General features: G+C 31.3%; 1 protein-coding gene across 2 annotated transcripts in view; it reads right to left on the reverse strand.

Moving 5' to 3' along the window:
* ROCK2 (Rho associated coiled-coil containing protein kinase 2) overlaps positions 1-23,346 on the reverse strand; it is a 125,304-nt gene that overhangs the window by 63,501 nt on the left and 38,457 nt on the right. For both annotated transcript variants that reach the window (XM_012540157.3, XM_012540158.3), the window contains exons 2-5: positions 15,164-15,245; positions 12,146-12,246; positions 6,779-6,916; positions 5,189-5,449 (exon numbers count right to left, since the gene is read on the reverse strand). In XM_012540157.3, the coding sequence (XP_012395611.1) occupies positions 5,189-5,449; positions 6,779-6,916; positions 12,146-12,246; positions 15,164-15,245 (582 nt within the window). The remainder of the gene's footprint in view (positions 1-5,188; positions 5,450-6,778; positions 6,917-12,145; positions 12,247-15,163; positions 15,246-23,346) is intronic.

Below are 23,346 nucleotides of genomic sequence, written 5' to 3' on the forward strand. Positions count from 1 at the left end.
GTCCAGATCAGCAGTTGGGAGAGACCGACTTGGGCTGACTATGAAATGAGTGGAGACGACATAATCGTACAACATAATTGTTGTGGAGCTATAATGAACAAAAATTGGTAACTGCTTGGACATGGATCATGAAGGGAAAATGAAAAGTAAGAGTATGATTTCTAAAAGTGCTAATCTGAAGTTATAAAATAGGATGGATTTAGGAGGAAAGATAATAAAGTTCTATTTTATACATGCTGAATTTAAGATATCACTATAAGACATCCAGGTGGAAATGTCAAGCAGATAGCTCAAAAAATGACACTAAACTTCAGAGCAGAGATGAAGGCTGAAAATTAGATTTGGGAGCCACTAGAAGCAGAGACTGTTTTGTTACATTTTATATATTCACAGAAATGAATATAGTCCCTGGTGCATAACAGGCATATTGACTACCTATTCTTGCCAATTTAAGACATGACGGTGAATTCTCAGAATGAGGCACTTTACCACTATACCTTCTTTTCTCACAAACTCTTAGAAGTAGTAGACAGTCATTACTAATATGAACAAGTACTTAACAGAGAATTAGTAAGTTGTCTGACTACTAGAATATATAGATAGTGCTTTTTAGTCTATTTGTCTATAGAGTCATCAAGGTCCAGTAAGGGTCATTCAATACATGTTTACAATCACAACATTCATTTTTATTAGAACATCTTTGCAGAAATAGTTACATTGTTGTCTTAGGGTTAAAGAGACTTCAATGAAAGACCATCCCTCCAAGTAATCCTTGCACATCTCATTCAGCATTTCTACAGCTGTCAAAGTTTTCTTAAAGAGGTGTTAGTCTTGAAGTTCAAATTTGGAGATTCTGAAACACTATTTCTCTAAGCACTCCTAGGTTCAGAGAATTCTATGAACATCCTGACCAAGCTGGAAACTCTTGACAACCATCTGTCAAAAACAGCAATAGGAACATATTGTCTAGAAACCTATGCCAAATAAATTCTTGATTATTCCTGGAAATCATAGACTGAGTGATTTTATCCCTTTTAGAAAACATACACACATACACACATACACACACACACACACAAAATCTTTAAGATGAACGAAAGTTATATTTCTGCCCTTATTCAAATCCTTTTTTGATTCTGCCTTTCCTCTGTCAAAGAAAGGAAGAACAAATATGGCTGAGGCAGAATTGAAGACCAGAGGAGGTAAGGAAATTGTAAGAGGTTATATATGCGCTTTAAACTAGTTCAAGTATTGGACAAATTCCCCAAATTGATTAGATTTAGAGATACGAACTGGGAAGAAATATGAAGAATGGAAGAAATGCCACAAGATTGGAGAATGGGCAAATATTTTCATTTCAAAAAATGGAAAAAAGTGAATTCTACAAAATATAGTGAGTCACATCAATCCCTGAAGAAATTATCTAAGATTATTAACCAGATGATTTTTAGAAAGAGAAATGATAATTATTTGGAGATAAACAACTATGTTTTCTTTTTGTCATCTGTTAAAAATAGGGTATCTCCTTCAATCAGCTCTTTTACCATATTATTTTAGCCTCATTTGTGTCATGAGCTTCAATTTATTTTGGGCATAGCTTTCCCTAGCAATATTTATATGAATCTTTGTTACCAATTCTTTGCACATAGTAGATCACAAAAGTGAAAGATTTTTAAAAGTCATTTAGTCTATATCTCTCATTTTACAGATGAGGAAATTAAGACCCCCCAAAGTTATGTGACATTTACTTCAATGATATGCAAGTATTGGAGGTGGAATGTAAGAAAAAAGGATTTGAAGCTTGATCTTTTTGATCTCTTTCATCTTTCCTCCCTACTTCTCAATTTGTTCAATTGTTCCTCCTTCTTTTGTACATAAAAATTGAGTTCATCAGATCTCTTTAGATGAGATATTTATAAAAAGCTAACCTTGGTTCACTATAAAGTTGTCATACCAAACTTCTTTATCTGTTTGAATGAATAAATGTGACATCTTTGAAAGGATAAAATATGTATGTTTACTTGAAATTATTACTCAAAATAACCAATGCAAACATGTTTACAATATTCTAATTCAATTAAAGTTGAATATCTAGAATCTATTAGATTAGATCTAATAGATTATATTAGATTAATCACAATATATTGTTATAATCATATTTTAATTATATATAACATATTATAATAAATTATATTAGATCTAATAGATTAGATCTATTAGAATACCTAAATAATAAATGATAACAAATATCTGTTGTAGAGTTAAAATTTTATTGTGACTGATCTTCATCTTGATCACTTTCATTATTTATTCCCCCTAATCTCATAATATCGATTAAAAGTCAGACAGATACACACATACACACACATACTCACAAATGGGATTTGGGAGGTGAGAAGAAGGGATACTGCTGAAATTGAGATTATCTAAGACATAGACAACCAGAAAAGATTCTAATTATGACATAATTATCTCATACACATACCAAATCACAGATATTCAATAAGACTTGAGTGAATAATATTATAAATATAAATATTATATATATATTATATAAATAATAAGAGAAATTTGTTATATTTGTATGTTCATTGTAATTCCACTTTTAATTAGATTGTTAGTTTAGCACTAATTAGATCAGGGTGCTAAGATTATCATCTTTTCCACAACTTTTTTATTATTATTATTTACTGACCTCTATGTCATTATTGCAAGTTCTTTAAGAAGCAAGTGATTCATCTAATTCAGAGTTCTTTTCTAAATTGCAAGGATATAGATACTTATAAATACATACACACCCATTACAAACCTCTCAGGTTCAGTTGCAATCATGTGTCATAAATTGCCCCCTAAATAGCACAAATTCTATATCCTATAAACATCTCAAAATAAACATTAAATCCAGAACTACCTTTCCTCACTAAGATTCTTCTCTTCCAAACTTCCTATTTTTGTGAAGAATATCATTTTCCTAGTTACTCAAGCTTGCAAACTCATGGTCTTAATTTAATTTACTCTTAATCACTCAATATTTATATAATCCATTATCATTTTTTCCTAGTTTCATAATTTCTCTCTAGTATGTCCTCTTTCCACTTATAAGAACACAGCCCTTGGGGCAGCCAGATGGTGCTGTGGATAGAGCTTTGGCCTTGGAGTCAGGAGGACCTGAGTTCAAATCTGAACTCTGGGTGACCCTAAGCAAGTCACTTAACCCCAGTTGCCTTGCAAAAAACTAAGAACATACAAATCAAAAAACACAGCCCTAGCTCAGGCCTTCATTCCTCTTACTTAGGTTATTGCAATTGCATTCTAATCTTAATATCTCAAGCCTCAAATCTCTCCCCACTTAACTTTTTGGTCAACTATGTTCAATAGCTCCCTAGTCCTTCCAGGATCAAATACTGTATTTTGTTTGGAACTGAAAGCTCTATACAACCTAGACCATTCCTACCTTCCCATCTTCTTACAGTTGACACCATTTGATACCCTGTATGGACCAGCTATGCTGAATGAACTAGATGGTCTCTAAGATTTTTTTTCAGATCCAGACTGATGGTCTTATTGATCATCCAGATTGAAGTTTCATTTGTAAAAATCTATTTATGCCATTTTTTTCTGACAATGTAAACTTGAATCAGGGGCAATTTTATTTTTTACTAGCACTTAAAAATAAATAACATTTATTTAGCACTTCCTATGTTTTAAGACTTTTTGCCAAGTGTTTCATAATGATCATCTCTTATGATCCTCACAATAACATTGCGAGGTAGAGTAGGGAAATTAAGACAAAGAGAGGTTAAGTGACTTGCCCAGGGTCACAGAACTATTAATGTCTGAAATCACATTTTAACTCACATCTTCTTGACTACAGGCCCAGCAGTCTATTTACTGCATTACCTAGCTGCCTAATAATAAAAGAAAATAATGATTGTTGACTGATTTATTGAGTTTTTGAAGGTGATGGTGGTAATATTTGAATAACCTGTCTCATAGTAAAATATTGTAAATCTCATGAAGTTATGTAAATGGAATGAGTTAATTTAAAGTTCTTTGCTCTTTGTTTACTAATTGAAAATAAACATTGTTTTTTGGCTTTTGCAAATTTTTAGATTTGATTATCATCATCATTAGGATTGTTTCTTGTGAACAAATAATAAATGTGAGTTATAACAACAATAATTTCTCATCCATAGAAGCATCAACGGAGCTTGAAGGGGCCATCTGATGATCCAGCCAAACCCATCCTACTACCATAGCAGGAAGGTAAGTAGTCATCTCATTTTGCTAGTAGAGACTATGCCATTATCAATTATCGTCTTTTAACCACTTATCATAGTGTCTAGCACATAGTTAGTCGAGAAGCTTTCATCAAACACCTTCTATATGCCAAGTGCTGTGCAAAATATAGGGGATACAAAAGAAGGCAAAAAACAGTCCCTGCTTTTCAAGAGCTCACAGTCTACAAAGGGAAGCAATATGCAACCATAAGCAACTAAAATAATCTAAGGCAAATTGAAGATAATCAACCACATCTGTGGAAAAAGTCCAACCTTGCATAAGACACATTTATTCATAAGCAAAGACAGTTCCTATTTCAAAATGTTCACACAATCTAAAAGAGGAGACAACAGGAAAACAACTGTATATAAACAAGACATATATAGGATAAATTCAAGATAATCAACAGAGATATGGCAATATTACTATGGAAGAGTTGGAAAATTTCTTGTAGAAAATAAGATTTTAAAATTAGGACTTGATATTGTGAGATGGAGATGAGGAAAGAGAATTCTAGGCATAGAGGACAGCCAAAAAATAAAAAAGTTCAGAGATACAGCATCCTGTCAGAGATACAGCAAGGAAATAAGTATCACAAAATATGTGGAGGGGAAAAAGGTACAAGAAAAATTCAAAGGTATGAAGGGGCTAAGTGAAGAAGGGTTTTCATGGAAAGACCAATTTGATAGCAAATTGAAAGAGATTTAAGGCAGGAAGACCAACCAATAGGCTACTAAAATAGTCTAGATGTGAGGTGATGGGGGTCTGTACCAGGACAGTGGCAGTATTAGAAGAGAAAAGGAGAGAGACACAAGAAAAATATGTTTATAGTTCTAAAATTTTAGTTTACTTATTAACATGTTTTACAGTTATCAATAAAGTGCAACAATTTTAGTTCTATACTTACTTCATCCATTTTCATACAAGTGCCAAAATCTGCTAATTTCAGATGTCCATTTTTATCTAAAAGCATGTTGTCGGGCTTCACATCTCTGTGTATTAAACCCATGGAGTGTATTGCATCCAAAGCCAGAACAACTTCAGCTGTATAAAATTTGGCCCATTTTTCAGGTACATCATAGTTACTCATAAGATTTACAAGGTCTCCACCAGGCATGTATTCCATTACCATATAAAGATATCTATCATCTTGAAAGGCACAAAAGAGCTGGGGAAAAAAAAAGACAGTAATAAAAGATACATTACAATTACTTTTAAGAAAAATAATATTGGTTATAAGCACACACTGAAAAAAATTATTTTCAATCTTCTGTCTTATATTTGGGTATGGCTTATTTTATTCTGTCTCTATGTGAGGGGGAAAACACAAATCTTGTGCATATGCTTTTCTTATGAGCTTACATTCAAAACAAACATAAACTAATTAATAAACGTTGAACTAAGAATAAATGATCAAAGGCATCAATTTATGATAGTAGGCTAGGGTAACAGTATGTGACCAAAACCAACAATAACAAAAAAGTAATAATAAAGCTAACTAGTTAATCTATATAAATATAAAATATTCTTATACATCATCTCACTTTTGCTAGCCACATAATATATAATTCCCTAAAACATTTTAATTTTATTAGATGCTTCTGAATTTGTATTTATAAACTATAAAAAATTTCAATTCAGCCAGCATTTATTAAATGACAATTGTTTGACAGACACTATACTAAGATCTGAATTAAAATTAGGAAAAAGAAGAGAAACTTGGTAATATTCCCTTAATTTTACTCAAGTTTTGTTACACATTTTTAATCCTAAATTAGTTTTCCTTGGCACTCACCACACTTCTGAACCATTTCTCAGTTGAAAGTTTGCATATGTCCTATAATTCATTTTCATGAATTATGTTATAATAGTTCTGAGTTTCTTATTTCTTCTGCTGGACTGTAAATTCCAGGAAAGCAAAAAGTATGTCTTATTTAAAACTTTATATCTAATCTAATACATAATATGGCGCTCTGCATATATAGTAGGCAGTTCATAAATACTAATAAAATTCAACTAATACTTCAACTGTTTTAATAAATAATATATTTAAAGTAATTTTTGGAAGGGTATAGTTAATGTTAAATATTTGAAAATACTCACATGATCCCTAAAACATTTATTTATTTAATTATGTGGGGGGGGGTTTAATTTTTTTAAAAAATTTTAAAGATTTTATTATTTATTTAAATTATTATTTAAATTTTATTTATGACATTGTCTATAACAACTATAAAGATAATTAAAGAATTTCATTTAAAATTTATGTTTTTAAATTTGGTCTTTTTATTTCAAAAACAGAATAAATGTTACTCTGAAACACTGAAGATGGTTTAATGTGTCAAATGTTATTAATATTAAACTATAGTGATGAAACTTTATAAACATCACACAACAAAGATAAACACATTTGAATTCCAACAAATAAAATAAGCCACTTCATGCATAATTTAAATTTATAAATTATACAGTAAATTAATAAAATAATCCTGCTTACCTGAACAATCCAGGGACTATTGGCAAAAGCCATGATATCTCGTTCTTCCCAAAAGAAAGCAGAATCTGATCTTTTTATCATTTCAAATTTACTAAGAAGCTTCATGGCATAAACATTTTGTGATGCTTTATGACGAACCTGTTGATTTATAAATGGCAAAATTATCATTCATTCTTTTTTAACAAGAGAGATTAATGAACTGAGTACTTGATCTGAGCGATTTTACTTATTAGTTGCAAAATGTGCTATAATAAAATAAGATAAATCCTTAATAGAGGAAAAAAATTTGAAAAAATCAGTGACAGAACATCTGTCTAATGTTAACTATAAAGCATCATTTCATTAACCAACACTCAACATCAATTCCATAAATTGCTGGATTAAATAAACAAAAGAAGAAAGCACCACTTCAAAGAAAATATGGAGATGTTAACTAATGGGGATAAGGTACATGATTACAAGTTGTTTCAAATAGTAACCTTGCTGGAAACTTGGTATTTCTGCAAAAGAAGGAAGGAGGAAAGAGGGGAGGAGAGCGTGGATCAAAAGAAGAGAATAAATATATTTCTAATAAAATAGTATTGCATTTTCAACATTAAAATCAACTCCTAAGGGAGAAAAAAATCTACCCAAACTTTAATTCTTAATTCTTCTTTCAGCAGGGTTTCTTAAACTTTTTCCACTCGTGACATCCTGTCAAATGGACTGAGGTTTGAGTTGATGCACTGAGGTCCCAAGCAGTGAGGCTAAATAGTAATTGGGCTATACTCTATTAATATACATGATTGGCTAAAGAATGGCCCCGCCCACTCTCTGTGCAAGTCCTGATGTGTTGTATAGGAAATGACGATTTTGGGGGGTGGAGGCAGAGAGAGACAGGAAGGGAAGCTGGGAGAGATTGGGCCTGGGTTCCATACTCCTAGCTGCTGGTCGTGTGGCTGCAAGTCTAGCTAGCTTCTTGACTCAGCTACACACCTTGCTATTGCCCATTCTCTTCCACCTCCGATCTTTCTTCACTGAGAATAAAGACTGACAATTTTCCCCTAACCTGAATTCCTGACTCCGGCTGATTTTAAAATACGCGGTCTTCACAAAACCCTTTTTAGACAAGCAATTTTTATGCAACCTCAAGCATATAGGTATATAAAACAGCTATACAAATCAAATATTCATTGATAATAAATCATAATTCTGTGACTTTCCCCTCCCCCCCATTCAATTACATGATCCATGATGGGTTTGTGAACTACAGCCTAAGAAACTGCTCTAGGCAACTCCCTACTTTTTTTTTTTTTTTTTGAGTAGAAAAACCTAGATAAGAGTTCAATGTACCTCTCACTTTTATCATAAAGAGTAAAGAAAGAGGTATCTTATAAAGAAATCAGTGGAAAAGAAATATAATCTGACATGCAGAGAAAAGTAAAAGAAGATTGGGCAGAAATTAAAGTTAAAAGTGGTAGGCTAAGTAGACAGCTGCTTTAATGATTTTAATGGTTCAGTCCTTCACTCCTCAGTCCCCAGTCTTGACACTCTGAACTTCATTTTCTACCACACCCAACAGCTTTCTCACTCAGGAAGATAGCCCCTTTGATCATCAGTTCTTCTGGAAACCTTCATTTTCAGGAAAGTACCCAGGTCAGCTATGTCCACTCTTACTGCTTTCCAGCTTGTGACTCGCTGCACTTCTTTTTCTCTCTTCCTATGCCACAGAAGGACTCTTCTCCCAAGCACCCTTCTTTTCAGTTTCCTTTTATTTGTGGTCTTCTGTCCTGAGAATGTAAGCTTCCCTAACGCCATGTGCTATTATTTTTTTTCTTGTATTTTTTTTTATCTCCAAGAGTAAAACTCAGTGGCTAGCACAAAATAAGCATATAATAAATATTAACTGACTAAATGTTAATAATAATAATAATAAGAAGAAGAAAACTGAAAGGTTTAACTCAGGATCACTGACATAAGAAACTACAGGAGGACTTAAGAAGGACTGATTTAGTAATTTATATGAATTATGTAATGAAATGGTATAATATATCATTACTGGTTATAAAAATTAAACATATGCTGAATATGTATGAACTGATAAATAATCCACTTAAGTTCATTATCTTCTATGGACTGATAGATGACATATGTCCATATTATACATTCACATCTCAAAATATTCTGGATAACATCAATAAACTGTACTGGAACCACATCACTATAAGAGACCAACCAAATTATTACCCACAATGTCCTGAATATAATTGACTCACTCCTAGAAACTGGGCAGGAAACAATTTTAAGACAAATCCCAACTGAAGAAATAAAAAGTTTTCAAAATAGAAAAGCCTGGCCAAGACAATTAAAATGAGGTAGAGAGAGACAATAAAGCACATATCACTGTTGTCTGTTCACAAAGAATAGTTTATTTCAGTGAGCCTAGAGCAGAATAATAAGTTTACATCTCTCTTAAAAATTAAAAAGTAGTAATTTTATCCATCTGTAAATTAATCTTCAGAATGTTAAATACAAAAGAATAAAAGAGAATAGCAATTTGTCCCAATACTGTTTCTATCAGGAGTTCTTAAGCTGGGGGGTAAGAGGGGTCTGTAAAATTATTTTTAAAAATATTTTGATAAGCACTTTATTTCAATAGGATTACCTTCCTTTGCAATCCTATGTATTGTATTTTGTTCACTTATTTTATTCAATTATGAAAGATATGAAAGATTAAGAACTCATAATATAATTAAACTATGAAAAAATAACAATAATAAAGTAAGTTTTATCTTTTAGCATTTCTAATTCTTGTAAACATGCTTTGCTTACATTGTTCTTTTTGATCCTCACAACTCTGTTAAGTAGCTGCTATTTCTGCCCCAATAATATAAAGAAATGGAAGTCCAGGGAGGAGAGAGGTTACTTGGGTCTACCTGCACTCCTAATAAACATCCAAAGGTATAGTTAAATACAGGCCTTTCAGACATCAAGCCCCAAAAAGACATCAATGCATCTGGGGTAATATGGGATAAATTTTTCAGTTTTTAAAAATAAAATCCATGTAATTAAATACCCCAAAATCCAAATTTCTATCATCTATTTTGTGATAAGTTGAGGCAGTCTATAATAATTGAAGGCACAAAGATGTGGACGAACAGTAACAAACAGGAAGTGGGATCTGTCTAGGTCACATACATACTGTATCCTGCCTCTATCAAAAAAAAGAATGTAGAGCAAAATGTTTATTTTGTTCCTCCCTTCTAAAGGAATTAAGTCACTTCCTAACTAGCTATTGTCGCTACCAAATTCACTGCTTTAGAAGAGAAGGCAAAACAAAAACGCAAGTTAAACTTGATTTTAATACAAACAAAAATACTAGACAGATTGTATAATGGATTTATGAATGGTAAGATACAATGACAGTTCAGGATCACAATTTCCTGAAAAGATTCCAACAACTATTATACATCCATAATTAAATGCAACTTAGAAAAGTTATTTTCTATTTTATTTCTCCATTATTTTGATGGTTTGCAATTTCACAAAAATTAACTCCACTTAGAGAGCTAAGTACATGACAATAAATATTTCTTGGATAAATGATCAGTGTTTTGTTTCAAGACAAAAAGTAGAATCAAATTCATTCCTAACTTTTTGCAATCACAAGTAAGATGTGAGCTCATTATATGCTAAAAGAACTTTCTCAAAAGGAAATTTGCACAAATCAAACTTAAGCATTTTTAAGATGAGGTAATAGGATATAATAGAATGTTGGTAGACATTTATAATATACTTTTTATATGAAATGCTTTATCACTGATCCTTTAGGCACCACATTTACAAAAGTGGACACTGTGACTTAGTAAAGTTAAGTGACTTGCCTATATATGAAATGCTTTATCACTGATCCTTTAGGCACCACATTTACAAAAGTGGACACTGTGACTTAGTAAAGTTAAGTGACTTGCCTATGGTCACATAAGTACAAAGTGTCAGAAGCATGATTCAAAGAATACTGTTTATTCCACTGTACCATACTACTACACTTAAAATAGCAAGTAATAAGAACTGAGTTCAAATGTTGGCAAACTGGAGCTATGAATATTATAAGTCTCAATTTTGCCAATTGTAAAATGAAGATAAATCTATTTAACAAAACTGCTGTGGGAAAGAAAATTTGAAAACTTTAAAGCATAATAAGTTATTATTATTTTTATTATTGAATTTCAAAGATGACAAAATGAAAATATCATTTCAGGCATTCTCACTTATAAATAAAGATATTCATAGAAGTTAAAAGCCAATAAGAATATGAGATTTTATCTATTGGAAAATGACTTGCCTATGGTCACATAGTTAAGTAATAGTACGCATCAGGTCTCCTGATTCTCAGTTTCATACTATTCCCACCATATTATGCTATTAACAGCATAAAAATAACAAAATAAACAAATCAAAAAGCTACTGGCTTTCTTTTTTGGCTTCTTTTAATTAAGATTTGGAAAATTAAGATATTTCAAACATTTTCTCCTTACTCCCATATGAAAGAGTAAATTTTGGTTGAAGACATTTTCTTTTTTGGCTTCTTAGACCACCCTGAATAAATTTTGTTTAATTATGTTGATAAAACCAAAACATATTCATTAATCCATTTTGTAATCCCCTATATGTTGATGTATTTGGGGAGACAGGGAGAGGGAGCAGAAGGGAAAAGAGCCAGGAGATGAATAAATGCTAAAAATAAATGCTAAAAAATTTCTAGTTCATAGGAAAATAAACTTAAAATTGGAAGGGATCTTAGAAGTAATTTAGTCAAATTCTTCATTTTACAGATACATACAATGAAAATTGGAGTGGCTAAATAACATAAAACAAAGCTAAAATACGAATCTAGGTCTTTGATCTCCAAATCTGTCTTGCTACTGAATTATGCTTCCTTGGATATTAATGTGTTTTTAAAATAAGTTTTTACTTACTTCCTGTATTTTTATATAACTTGTATTTCCCATTTTATAATTCTCCAACCACTTCCCTTCACAGCTATCCCTTACAACAGAAAACATGGAGCCTGAAATATGATATAAATTCTCCCCCTAGTGATCATTTTTCTTATCCTACATGCATTAAATTTGCCCACGAGGAAGCTTTTCAAGTTATGTAATAAAAGCTTTCCATTTTATGTTCTTCAGTTGCTTCTATTCTTTCTAAAAAATTTTCTGTTTAAAAATTCACACTTAACTGAGAACTTGGAAAAAGTATATGACCTGCTCTTCTTTCAACATTTTAATGATTTTAACTTTAATATTCATCTTATACATTACAACCTGTATAAATATCCCTCAAATGATAAATATAAGAATAAAAAGAGGTTAACTAAATTCTTACCAACTGAACTTCACCAAAAGCACCTCTTCCAATAACTTTAATAACATCAAAATCTTCTGCCTTCATCTGTAGGCATCTAATTTTTGTCACAGTTTTTTCATCTGCAATGAATTGAAAAATACAAGTACTCATAAATACAAATTCCACAATTAGTAGTCAAAGTTGTTCAAAATACATTCCTATGGATACTTTACCTCTCAGATTTGTGGAGGAGGAAGGAATTTGTGACCAAAGAAGAACTAGAAATCATTATTGATCATAAAATAGATAATTTTGATTATATTAGGTTAAAAAGTTTTTGTACAAACAAAACTAATGCAGACAAGATTAGAAAGGAAGCAATAAACTGGGAAAACATTTTTACATCCAAAGGATCTGATAAAGGCCTCATTTCTAAAATATACAGAGTATTGACTCAAATTTATAATAGCTCAAGCCATTCTCCAATTGATAAATGGTCAAAGGATATGAACAGACAGTTTTCAGATGAAGAAATTGAAACTCCAAATCACTATTGATCAGAAAAATGCAAATTAAGATAACTCTGAGATACCACTACATACCTGTCAGATTGATTAAGATGACAGGAAATAATAATGACCAGTGTTGGAGGGGATGTGGGAAAACTGGGACACTGGTGCATTGTTAGAGGAATTGTGAAAAAATCCAGCCATTCTGGAGAGCAGCTTGGAACTATGTTCAAAAAGTTATCAAACTGTGCATATCCTTTGATCCAGCAGTGTTTCTACTGGGCTTATATCCCAAAGAGATCCTAAAGGAGGGAAAGGGACCCACATGTGCAAAAATGTTTGTGGCAGCCCTCTTTGTAGTAGCAAGAAACTGACAACCAAATGGATGCTCATCAATTAGAGAATGGCTGAATAAATTATGGTATGTGAATGCTATGGAATACTATTTTTCTGTAAGAAATGACCAACAGGATGATTTCAGAGAGGCCTGGAGAGATCTATAGGAACTGATGCAAAGTGAAATGATAAGAACCAGGAGATCATTGTACACAGCAACAAGAAGACTATAAGATGATCAATTCTGATGGACGAGGCTCTCTTCAATATTGAGATGATTCAAACCAGTTCCACTTGTGCTGTGATGAAGAGAGCCACCCACACCCAGAGAGAGAAGCATGGGAACAGAGTGTGGAACACAACATAGCATTCTCACTCTCTCTGTTGTTATTTGCTTGCATTTTATTTTCTTCTTCCTTCTTGATCTGATTTTTCTTGTGCAACAAGATAACTGTATAAATATGTATACATATTTAACATGTATTGGACTACCTACCAGTTAGGGGAGGGGATGGGGGGAAGGAGAGAAAAATCGGGAACAAAAGATTATGCATGCTTTATAAATAAAAAGTTTTAATAAAAAATAATAAAAGGCATCTTCATAAAAATGGAAAAAAAAAATTAAAAATAAAAAAATAAATTAAAAATTACATTCCTATGAACAGGATTTGGCTTTCAACTAAACCTGTGTGGATAAAGCTTTGGAAATTTACTATCAATGTCTTAAGGCATTCTAACATTATAATGCTCTGCCCCTTGGGACCATAATCTTCTTAGTCCCAGATGTCTGACTTGCCACTAGTTCTCAGAGTTCTTACAATCTATCCTGTTACCTTCCCTATTAGAAACTAAGCATTATTTGGACTTTCAATATGCTACACTGTAACAAGGACATAAGACCTCCTTTTCAGATTTGTAAGTCTTCCATTAAATATATGACCTACTTGGGAGTAAAATAGTGTCTAATTTTCTCTTTGTATTACAAGCACTCAACACAATGCTTATCATATAGTAGGCACATAAAATTAAATCCATTATTCAATAGATAAAATTATTAAGAAACTAAATATATCACTGTTTTCACATTTATTTCAGATCTTCAAACAAAGATTGTATTTAAAAATTGCAATTAAATTACAATAAAAGCTTATTTAGGGTTTTATCAATCTGAATGATCCATCATAATTATGACCCTAAAATTTATATTGAATAGCCAAAAAAGAATATTGATGCAATTTTAAGTTCCTTTTTGAGATAGTATGACTTGGCATCAAATCCTAATACTTACACATACTGGCTGTACAACTCTGGACAAATCACTTAATCTGTGTGTGCTCTAGGCAATTTGCTAAGAACAGACCTTGCAGAAAAGGAATCAGCCTTAGTTGATAATACTCATCTGAGAGATTTCTAAATCAATGAAATCACAAGTGTAATTTTTATCTCTAGTTTTACTAAGTTTATTGCATATATTGGAATTATAATTCTTTGCAAACAAGAAACTACATAGTCTATATGGTAATTCATTCTCCACAGTTATTTGACTAATCAAAATATTAATTTATATGTTTAAATCCATTTAGTATAAGTGAAATTGTTTACTGTATACCTATGTCATGCTGACTTTAAAAAAAAAAAAAACTTCATTCTTAACACCCTTCGATACATTTGTATCCTGGCAGACTATTACCAATATCATTAAATATGTACTAGACAACATTTTTACATGGCAAAAGACATTATAATATTCATCTTTATGAATATTTCAAAAAATGATCACATCACTGATGAATACACAACAGCCTAGTAAATATTCTTCTCAACATATTACAATGGTCAAAAACAAAAACAATTTTCTCTCCAGAAATGACATGTGTATAAGTTTGTATAAATGACATTTACCTTTACATATAAGTTTCTTCATTTGTAAAATAAAGGGACTCCATTAGACTTCTGAAGTTTTTTTTCAGTTCTAAATCTATTACCTAATTAACTGAGAAGTAATTAATATTCTCTATCCTGTCAAAGTTTGTTAAACTCCAATCAAAAATATAATTCTGCATTATTTTGCCCTAAAATTAAAGAATTTATAGTTTTAACAAAAGTCTAGCTAAAATTTTAATACTATCACAATCTGAAGGTGTTTTTATGAATCCTTTGAAATAGTCATAAGGCTATATAACGTTTTAAAAAAATGCTCAATGCAACTTACATCTAATTAAGAAATTTTCTATATTCTTGTTTTTCCTCAGAGCAGGAAAATCCAAATCAAAGAACAAGGAAGTTATGCCATCCTGTTAAGGAAAAAAAAGAAATAAAACATGGTTAAAATTATCCAACTTCTATAAACATTTGTTTTCAATCTTCAAATTTTAGTTTTACATTATTTCTACCATATTTAACCTATATTGGACTATTTGTCATCTAGAGGAGGGAGTGAGAGAAGGGAGGGAAATTGGAACAAAGTTTTGCAAGGGCTAATGTTGAATAATTGTCCATGCATACGTTTTGAAAAATAAAAAGCTTTAATAAAGGAAAAAATGTTAATTTTATAAAGATTTTTAATGTGCCACTTTAAATGATCTATGACTTTATTTATCACAATTCCATCCAAGAGATTCTAGTTTTGCTTCAACCAATAAAATTGGCTGATGGTCAACTTGCTGGTGATGTGGCTTTATAAGTTTTAAGTTATCACTACATGAAATGCAACTCGAGATAGTGGGCAAAAAAAAAAAAAAAAAGAATCAGTTTTCAACTTGGGAAAACAGTTTCCATTCCCACTTCTGACACATATTAGATATGCGACCCTTGCCTAATCATATAACCTATCACTGCCTTGGGTAATTTGCTAAAATTATAAATTGCAAAGAATCCAAGCTGCTCTGTTATTTAGACAGAAATAGTTCCTTACATTGATAAAATCACAGGGAATTTACTAAGTGTTTACTACATGCCAAAACTTAGTACTAAAGTTTTAAGAATATAAACATAAGGAAGCCAGTCCTTATCTTCAAAGAAATTTCATTCCAGTAGAAAAATGGTGACCAGAATGGTGTTTATAAGAGTAAAAAATTATTAAAAGCATAGAATATGTCCAAGAATGGTATTATTATTTCCACTACTCTTTTTAAAAATAAAAGGGAAAAGGAAGTATAGAGGGGAGAAATATAATAAAGAAGTCATTGTAGCATTGTGGTCAAAATAAAATGAATGCTCACCAGAGCCCTAGAATCAAAGAAACACAAACAGTTGAGGTTTAAAAATCAAATGAGAGACATTGAGGAAAAACTAAAAAAGTAAAAATAACAACCATCCAAGAAAAAACAAGATTATGGGGGGGGAAGAGGGGAAAAGTTAATCAACTAGAAAGGGAAATACAAAGTCTCAAAGATGAAAATAACTTTCAAAATTAGAACTGGAAAAGTGAAAGCCAGTAGAGCTATGAGACCAAGAAGTAACAAAACAGACTCTTTCTTTAGAACAAAATGTGAAACATCTTATAAGAAAATGAGAGACACAGCAAATAGATTAAGAAGAAAATATAAGAATTGGTTTGTCTGCAAATTGTGACCAAAAAAGTAACCTTGACATAATAATGCAAGAAATAATCCAAGAAAATTGTCCTACAGGGATAGAACATAAGGGAAATTAGAAATAGAAAAAATCAGGAATTACCACCTCAACAAAACTCTTTGTGGAACACACACAGGAATATTATTGCCAATTTGAAACACCAAGATTAAAGAGAAAATTTTGCAAGAAACAAGGAAAAAAAAAATTTAAATATACTCAAGCTACAACAGGATTTATCAGCAGCCACCAAAAAAGACCACAAGTACTAGAATCATATCTATCATATCAAAAGAACTAGGCCTGTGATTAAAAATATATCCAGAAAATCTATAATACTGAAAAATGGACATTTGATTTTCAGGACTTTTTATCAACCAACCCCCAACTTAATAGAAAATTTAACATATAAGAGCCAGTATCAAAGATCAATTCCAAAAAACTCAACATAAACAAAAAAAAATTTTTTTTTAAACATGGGAAATATATACCATATATTTAATATTGACATGAGTAATAGGGTAGCTCAAAAGAAAGTTTGGGTCAAAGTAAAGATAAAAATAGTATGAGGGACAGAGGAAGAATACATTCAGAAGCATCACAGAGGAGGAGAGCTCATAGTTCTCAAAACCTATTTACATTGGGAATGGATTAAATAGGCAATGCTACATATATCATGAAGAATATAGCATGCTCCAAAATTTCTAAAGAAATAAGGTGACAGGATGGGTGGATAGGGAACCAAAGGGGGGGGGGGGGAGAAGGACAAAGGGGGAGGTCAAGTAATAGCAAACAAGTTAAGGAACCAAATTAAAGCAAAGAGTAAGTAGGGATAGGAAAGATGTGGAGGGGAGTAGTAGTTTGTATATATGTATGTATATGTCAACATATGCATACATAAATATATCCTTTATTAAATAACTTGCTGGGGGAAGGGAGGAATTTTAAAAAGTGTGCAGCAGAGAACAATAGAATAATTTAAAAAGAACATAGATACTTATAAATATAATATCTTCTACTAATATATATACTTTCTTAAACCAGTAATTTGTTGTTATATATTTTGAATCCTCCCTGATGTTCTGCTGGGCCCATGACAATGTTCTCTTTTGTTTTGTTTTATTTTGTATTGCATTCCTTTTCTTTTTTTCTTATTGCTTTTTAAATAAAATTTTAAAATATAAAATGTTTCATATTTTTGTTAGTTTTAATTTTTAGACCTCTTCTCCAGCAAAGAATTTTCTATGCATAAGCTAAGATCATAGGGTACTTCCATTTCCATGTGTCCCTCAAAAAGCACTGCTTGCTAGGCCTTGTTGTCACACTGCCCCAAATCTGAGGCACTCAAGATTTTGATGGTGATGAATATAACACCAAATTGGTGACAAACACACTTTTAACAATATCTTCTCAAGCTTTTTTCTTTCTCCTCGGTGTGCTTAAATCAAAAGGTATAGTATCCTGGCAAACCTCACTGGGGGTACCAAAAGCACCATAATTATCTCAATCAATTGTGATGAGGTTTCCCCCCTACCCCTTAAATGGAAGGTGAGCAGGACACTGTAGAAGTCCTTCCCTAACTATGTGATCTGTAGATCAAAAGCGTCTGAAAAATTACTTACTTAGATCATTCAAAAAAGATGAAGATATCAAAGCAGCTACAAAGGACAATGGACAGAGCACCACCCCTGAAGTCAGAAGGATCAGAATTCAAAGGCAACCTCAGATACAGATTTAATCTATAAATTAGCATCTATAACTATAGTATCCACTTATACATGTAGACATGTTTTTCACATAAATAAGCCTGAGGTTACATAATTTTTCTTGATGGACTGATTCAAGATTCCTTGAAAGATTCAATTACGGTGATAACTTTGTTCAACAATCTTTTATAATCAATATCTTGCTTAGACATGAAAGAGGGAAATTATCAGAGAGAAACAGTACCATAATAGAAGCTACCTTGCAGAAACCAAATAGAAAAGATTCTCTAAACTGATGCTCCTGTTTGTTGTTGTGCAGATTGCATTAATCTCCAAAATATTACAGAGACTATTCAATGGGATTCATTAATCCTCATTAGAGAAAGATCTAATAAGAATATAGAAAATAATAAGAAAATAGAAAAAAAAACTAAGTGACTGAAGAATGCCTAATATACATGAGACATAAAATTTCTATGAGTAACTCATGGGTTAATCGATTAGTACTCATTTTAAACTGTACATAGATGACAACATAGACCTAAAACTGAACAGGAAGGAGAAAGAGAGTACTAGATGGTATTTGGGAAATTATGTGACACTTTACACAAACTCAAGATGCTTCTTGACAAAAATCCCTATCTTTTTTCTAAACATTAGAATTTTCCCAATGGTATTACATAATATAGCAAATCCCAAAATCATTTCCCAAAATCTGCTGCACTAGGATGCAGAGAAAGGTTTCTAACTCAAAGAGGAATTAAAGCATGATTTGTTAAATACAAAATGCAGGTATGTCCTCAAAACACTCAAATGTGTTCAAATAGATTTTTAAAAATCTATATTTAGTTATGCCCCCAAATAATTTGCTCAAGTACATTCTTTTGCTTACAAATATGGCTAATTTTCATTCGTCTAAATGAAACTTAATTTTCTTTGCTTCTATATTCACCACTAATTTATTTCTCACCAAGACTACTGCAAAGAATGGGCACTGCATTTAGAATTCAAAAACCTGTGTTACTTATTCTCTGGATCTAGTTTCTTCAATTAATTGTAAAACAAGAGTTAGACTAGGCAACTGATAATATCTTCATGAACACTAATTATTTGTTCCTATCATGGTACCTAAGGTATTGTAAATAACATTCCCATGTTGTGATTTAATCTTAGAAACAAGTCATTTTAAATAAATGTTTCCTGCTTTAAAATTTTTAAACTTCTTTTGATTACAAATTATGATTGATATTTTGGCCTGTGATAACATAACTATCCACTTGAAGAAATGGCAAAATAATTTGGGGTATTTATTTTGGGGAAAAAATTGTATACTGGAAGGGATATTGGATTTGACATCAGAGGACATGAGTTCAAATAAGGACTCTGTTATATTCTAACTATATGATATGAATCAAAATTTGTTTTTCCCCTCTGTAGACCTGTTTCCTTACCTATAAAATTCTATAAAAAATCTCTAAATTCTATGATTTTACAATTTTAAATTATGTTATAATAATTAAACAATGACATCTTTTTTTTCTCAGTTCTTTCAAAGGAAAAGCCACCTGGAAAAAACATTAAGAAAAATGGAAGAAAACAATACCGTGTACTTGCTATATACTAACATACGTGTTGTTAATCTCTTACATCATACAGAATAATTTTCCTTTACATATGTAATCATAGCCCATTTTCTATTTAATAAAGTATAAGAATAGTACCCTGACTTACTTATCTAAAGTTCTAGATTCACAAAATCTGAATAAGAACAGCTTTAAAGGCATAATCTTTGGCTCAATCAACACCATAAATATTCTTCTAATAAAGAACTGAATACTTATTAGGTCAGCATTTATTTATAGAAAGGCTTTTGAGGCTTACATGGAAAATAACATTGTCCTATTATAAATCAAAGTCTCAGAACTCTGTAAATAAAAGTAAAATGTGCTTCATTAATTTAAAAAAATGTTTCCAATTAAACTAATTGTTAATATTGGTTAAAAGTATAGAAGCTCTCTAATAAATGAAGAAAATTATTCACTTTAAATTCATATTAACAACATAACTATGCAAAAATATTTAAAAGAGTCATAAATTTAGCTCTGAGAATATTATTTTCTTTTATATAATGATATAAATACCTGCATCAACTTTTTTAAAGGCACTGGGTTGAAATTTAAAGCAGATTAGAAATGTAATCTGTTAATATTATTTCTTACTAACATGCAAATAACCTTGGGTATTCAAAAGCTAAGTAAAGCAATCACAAGTTAAGTCAGGCTGTACAGCAGGGGTTCTTGGTTTCCTCTGTAATTCTTGGAAGTTTATTCCATCTTCCACTGAAAGCCTTTCCCAATCCCTCTTAATTCTAGTGACTTCCTGGTGTTAATTATTTCCTAACTGTCCTATATATAGTTTGTTTCTATGTATTTGTCTGTAGTCTGTTCCATATTATGAGCTCCTGGAGGGCAGGGAATGCTTTTGCCTTTTTTTGTATCCTCAGTACAATGTCTGACACATAATTGTTGCTGTTTAGTTGTTTTCAATTGTGTCAGACTCTTTATGACCCTATTTGGGATTTTCTTGAAGTGGATTTGTCACTTCCTTCTCCAACTCATTTAACAGAAAAACTGAGGCAGAGTTAAGTGACATACATGCCCAGGGTCACATAGCTAGTTAAGTGCGAAGCCACACTAGAACACAGTACTTGCTGAATCCAGGCACAGCATCCACTGTGCTAGCTGGATGCCCAAGCTGACACACAGCAAGTACTTCATAAATTCTTCTTGACTGACTGAATTATGCACTTATTATTTTGAGCAGATCCAAAGGCTTCAGACTGACAATATGGGTCTATAACATAAGCAAAAGTTAATAACTCTTGCTCTGCAAAAAGCTTCAAATATGAGCTCCAGAAACAAATCATGCATCTGTCATCAGACGACTGACTAGCTCAACTAAATGTGAAGAAGGCTATCATCAGAAAATTGGCTTCTTATGATCAAAGCAATTATAAAAACTTCTGTATTAAACCCTCATTGTAGGAGACCAACTTCTGAAATAATAATTACTTTGTTTATAGGATTATTCATTTGAACAACTTTTGGCAATTATACAGATTAGCTACAAAGAGCAAATGAAGTCACTAAACAAGTTTTTATTTTTCCTTTAGACTGGTATAGCAAGCTTTTTGTACACTTCTGTGATGCATGCTACATAATCAGTTGAGTCCTTTCTTCTAGATAACAGAAGTTCCTGAGTTTTTTACTTTTTAAAATAGTTTTTGATAATTATTTCAATTTTCTAATTCGATATATATACTTTTAAATTTAAAACATTATTCTGAGAAAGTGATCCATAGATTTCACCAAACACCCTGAAAAGAAGTCAATGACAAGGTGAACCCTTGTTATAGGATAAGGAACAACCATATTTTTCATTACTGAGCCAGATACTTAGAAATTATATGTGAGTAGTTCTTAAGTTTATTTTTAATCACATTCCATTTTAAACATATTGCTAAGCTCTCTAGCAAGACTCCCTATAAAAAGTAAACAATAGTAATAATGAGCAACTAATAAATAATTATTCATTTGGGATTTCTGGTTTGTTTTGCTAGTAAATTTATTTATTTATATCAATATATTTATAATTTGACCAATTGGGCCACTGAACTATATTTTGGGCCACTGAACTATATGTGAAGACTAAAGAATCCTAATTCAAACATTTATTAAATTCAAGTGTTGTTAAGCACCGGAGATATAAAGATAAAAACTTCAAGTGCCTATCCCTGACAACTTATTTGTATTTGAGTGGAAGGAGAGAATTTATAAATAGCTGTCTTTATCAATGTGGAATTCTTCTACATGAATTATTAATATGGAAGAATTAGCAACACCTTTGAAATTTATGCCTACTATTGTGATTTTGCTCAAATGAGCAAATTTTTTTTTTCTTTTCAATTTTTTTTTCCCAGGTCCAAATTCTTCCTACCACCATTGAGAAGGCAGGAAATACAAATCTTATTACAAACATGAAGTCATGCAAAACAAATTTTCAAATTAACATTGTTTGGGGGAGGGGAGAAAAATCAAGAAAAAACAATCTTCAATCTACAAAGTTGAATGCAATCATCATTTTTTTTTAAAGCAATGATAATGAGCAGAAGCCTCTTTCTTGGCTTTAGGAATATATAAATAATTACTATTAGTCACTTTGACAAGTTATTGCAACATGTTCACTTTATACATAAGAAAACTGAAGCATTAAAAAGAAAAATTAATTTTGACACATTCACTCAGTCATTAGGGAAAAAAATTAGTATCTAGTTTTGCTTGGATTAGTTATGACGCTTTACTTTTTTTTAAACAAGAAAAAGTAAAGTTTGCCCATATGGTTTTCCACCCACAAAATCCTTAATACACAAAATCATTTTTTCTTCAAGTGTGGCTAAATTCCAGACTCATTTGTAAACTGGTACTGTATGTACTAGAATTTTCAGTGTTGTTTATTTTAATTATGATTCCTTATGTTTGTGATTTGGGGATTAGAGTTACATTAAAAGAGAAGAAAAAGTTACTTACAAAATGTAGTAACTACTGAAAAGTAACTTATTAATTTATACAACTTTCTGCCCATCTACAATAGCTACATATACTACTGAGGGAATGTATATGACCTTATCCTTTTGCTCTACCACCAACTGAATCTTTGCCCTGGGGGAAATTCTGTACCAACTAGTCCTTATAATTAAACCAGTAATAACTGATGCCTAAAATCATACAATTTTATGATAACTCATTAAGTGTTATTTGTGAATCCAAATAAAAGATGCCTAACAATTTTATTTATGTGTTGTTATATACATCTGAATTTTAATGACTCAATTACACCTCTCATAAAGAGAATAAGTCATAAGGGAAACATTTCGGTTTTTACCCTAGAATTTCACAGTTATGAGAGTATATCATTATTTGACTTACTCAAAAAAGCACTGTACAGTACAAAATTAGTTATATTGTGCATATTTTAGTTTGGAATACTTTTATGGAAGACTCATTTCTCAGCCAGAAATTCAATCTATTTTAAATTTCAAAAATCTCACTGTCTTGTT

This window comes from Sarcophilus harrisii, chromosome 2 (genome assembly GCF_902635505.1).
Source record: "Sarcophilus harrisii chromosome 2, mSarHar1.11, whole genome shotgun sequence".
NCBI classification, from domain to species: Eukaryota; Metazoa; Chordata; class Mammalia; order Dasyuromorphia; family Dasyuridae; genus Sarcophilus; species Sarcophilus harrisii.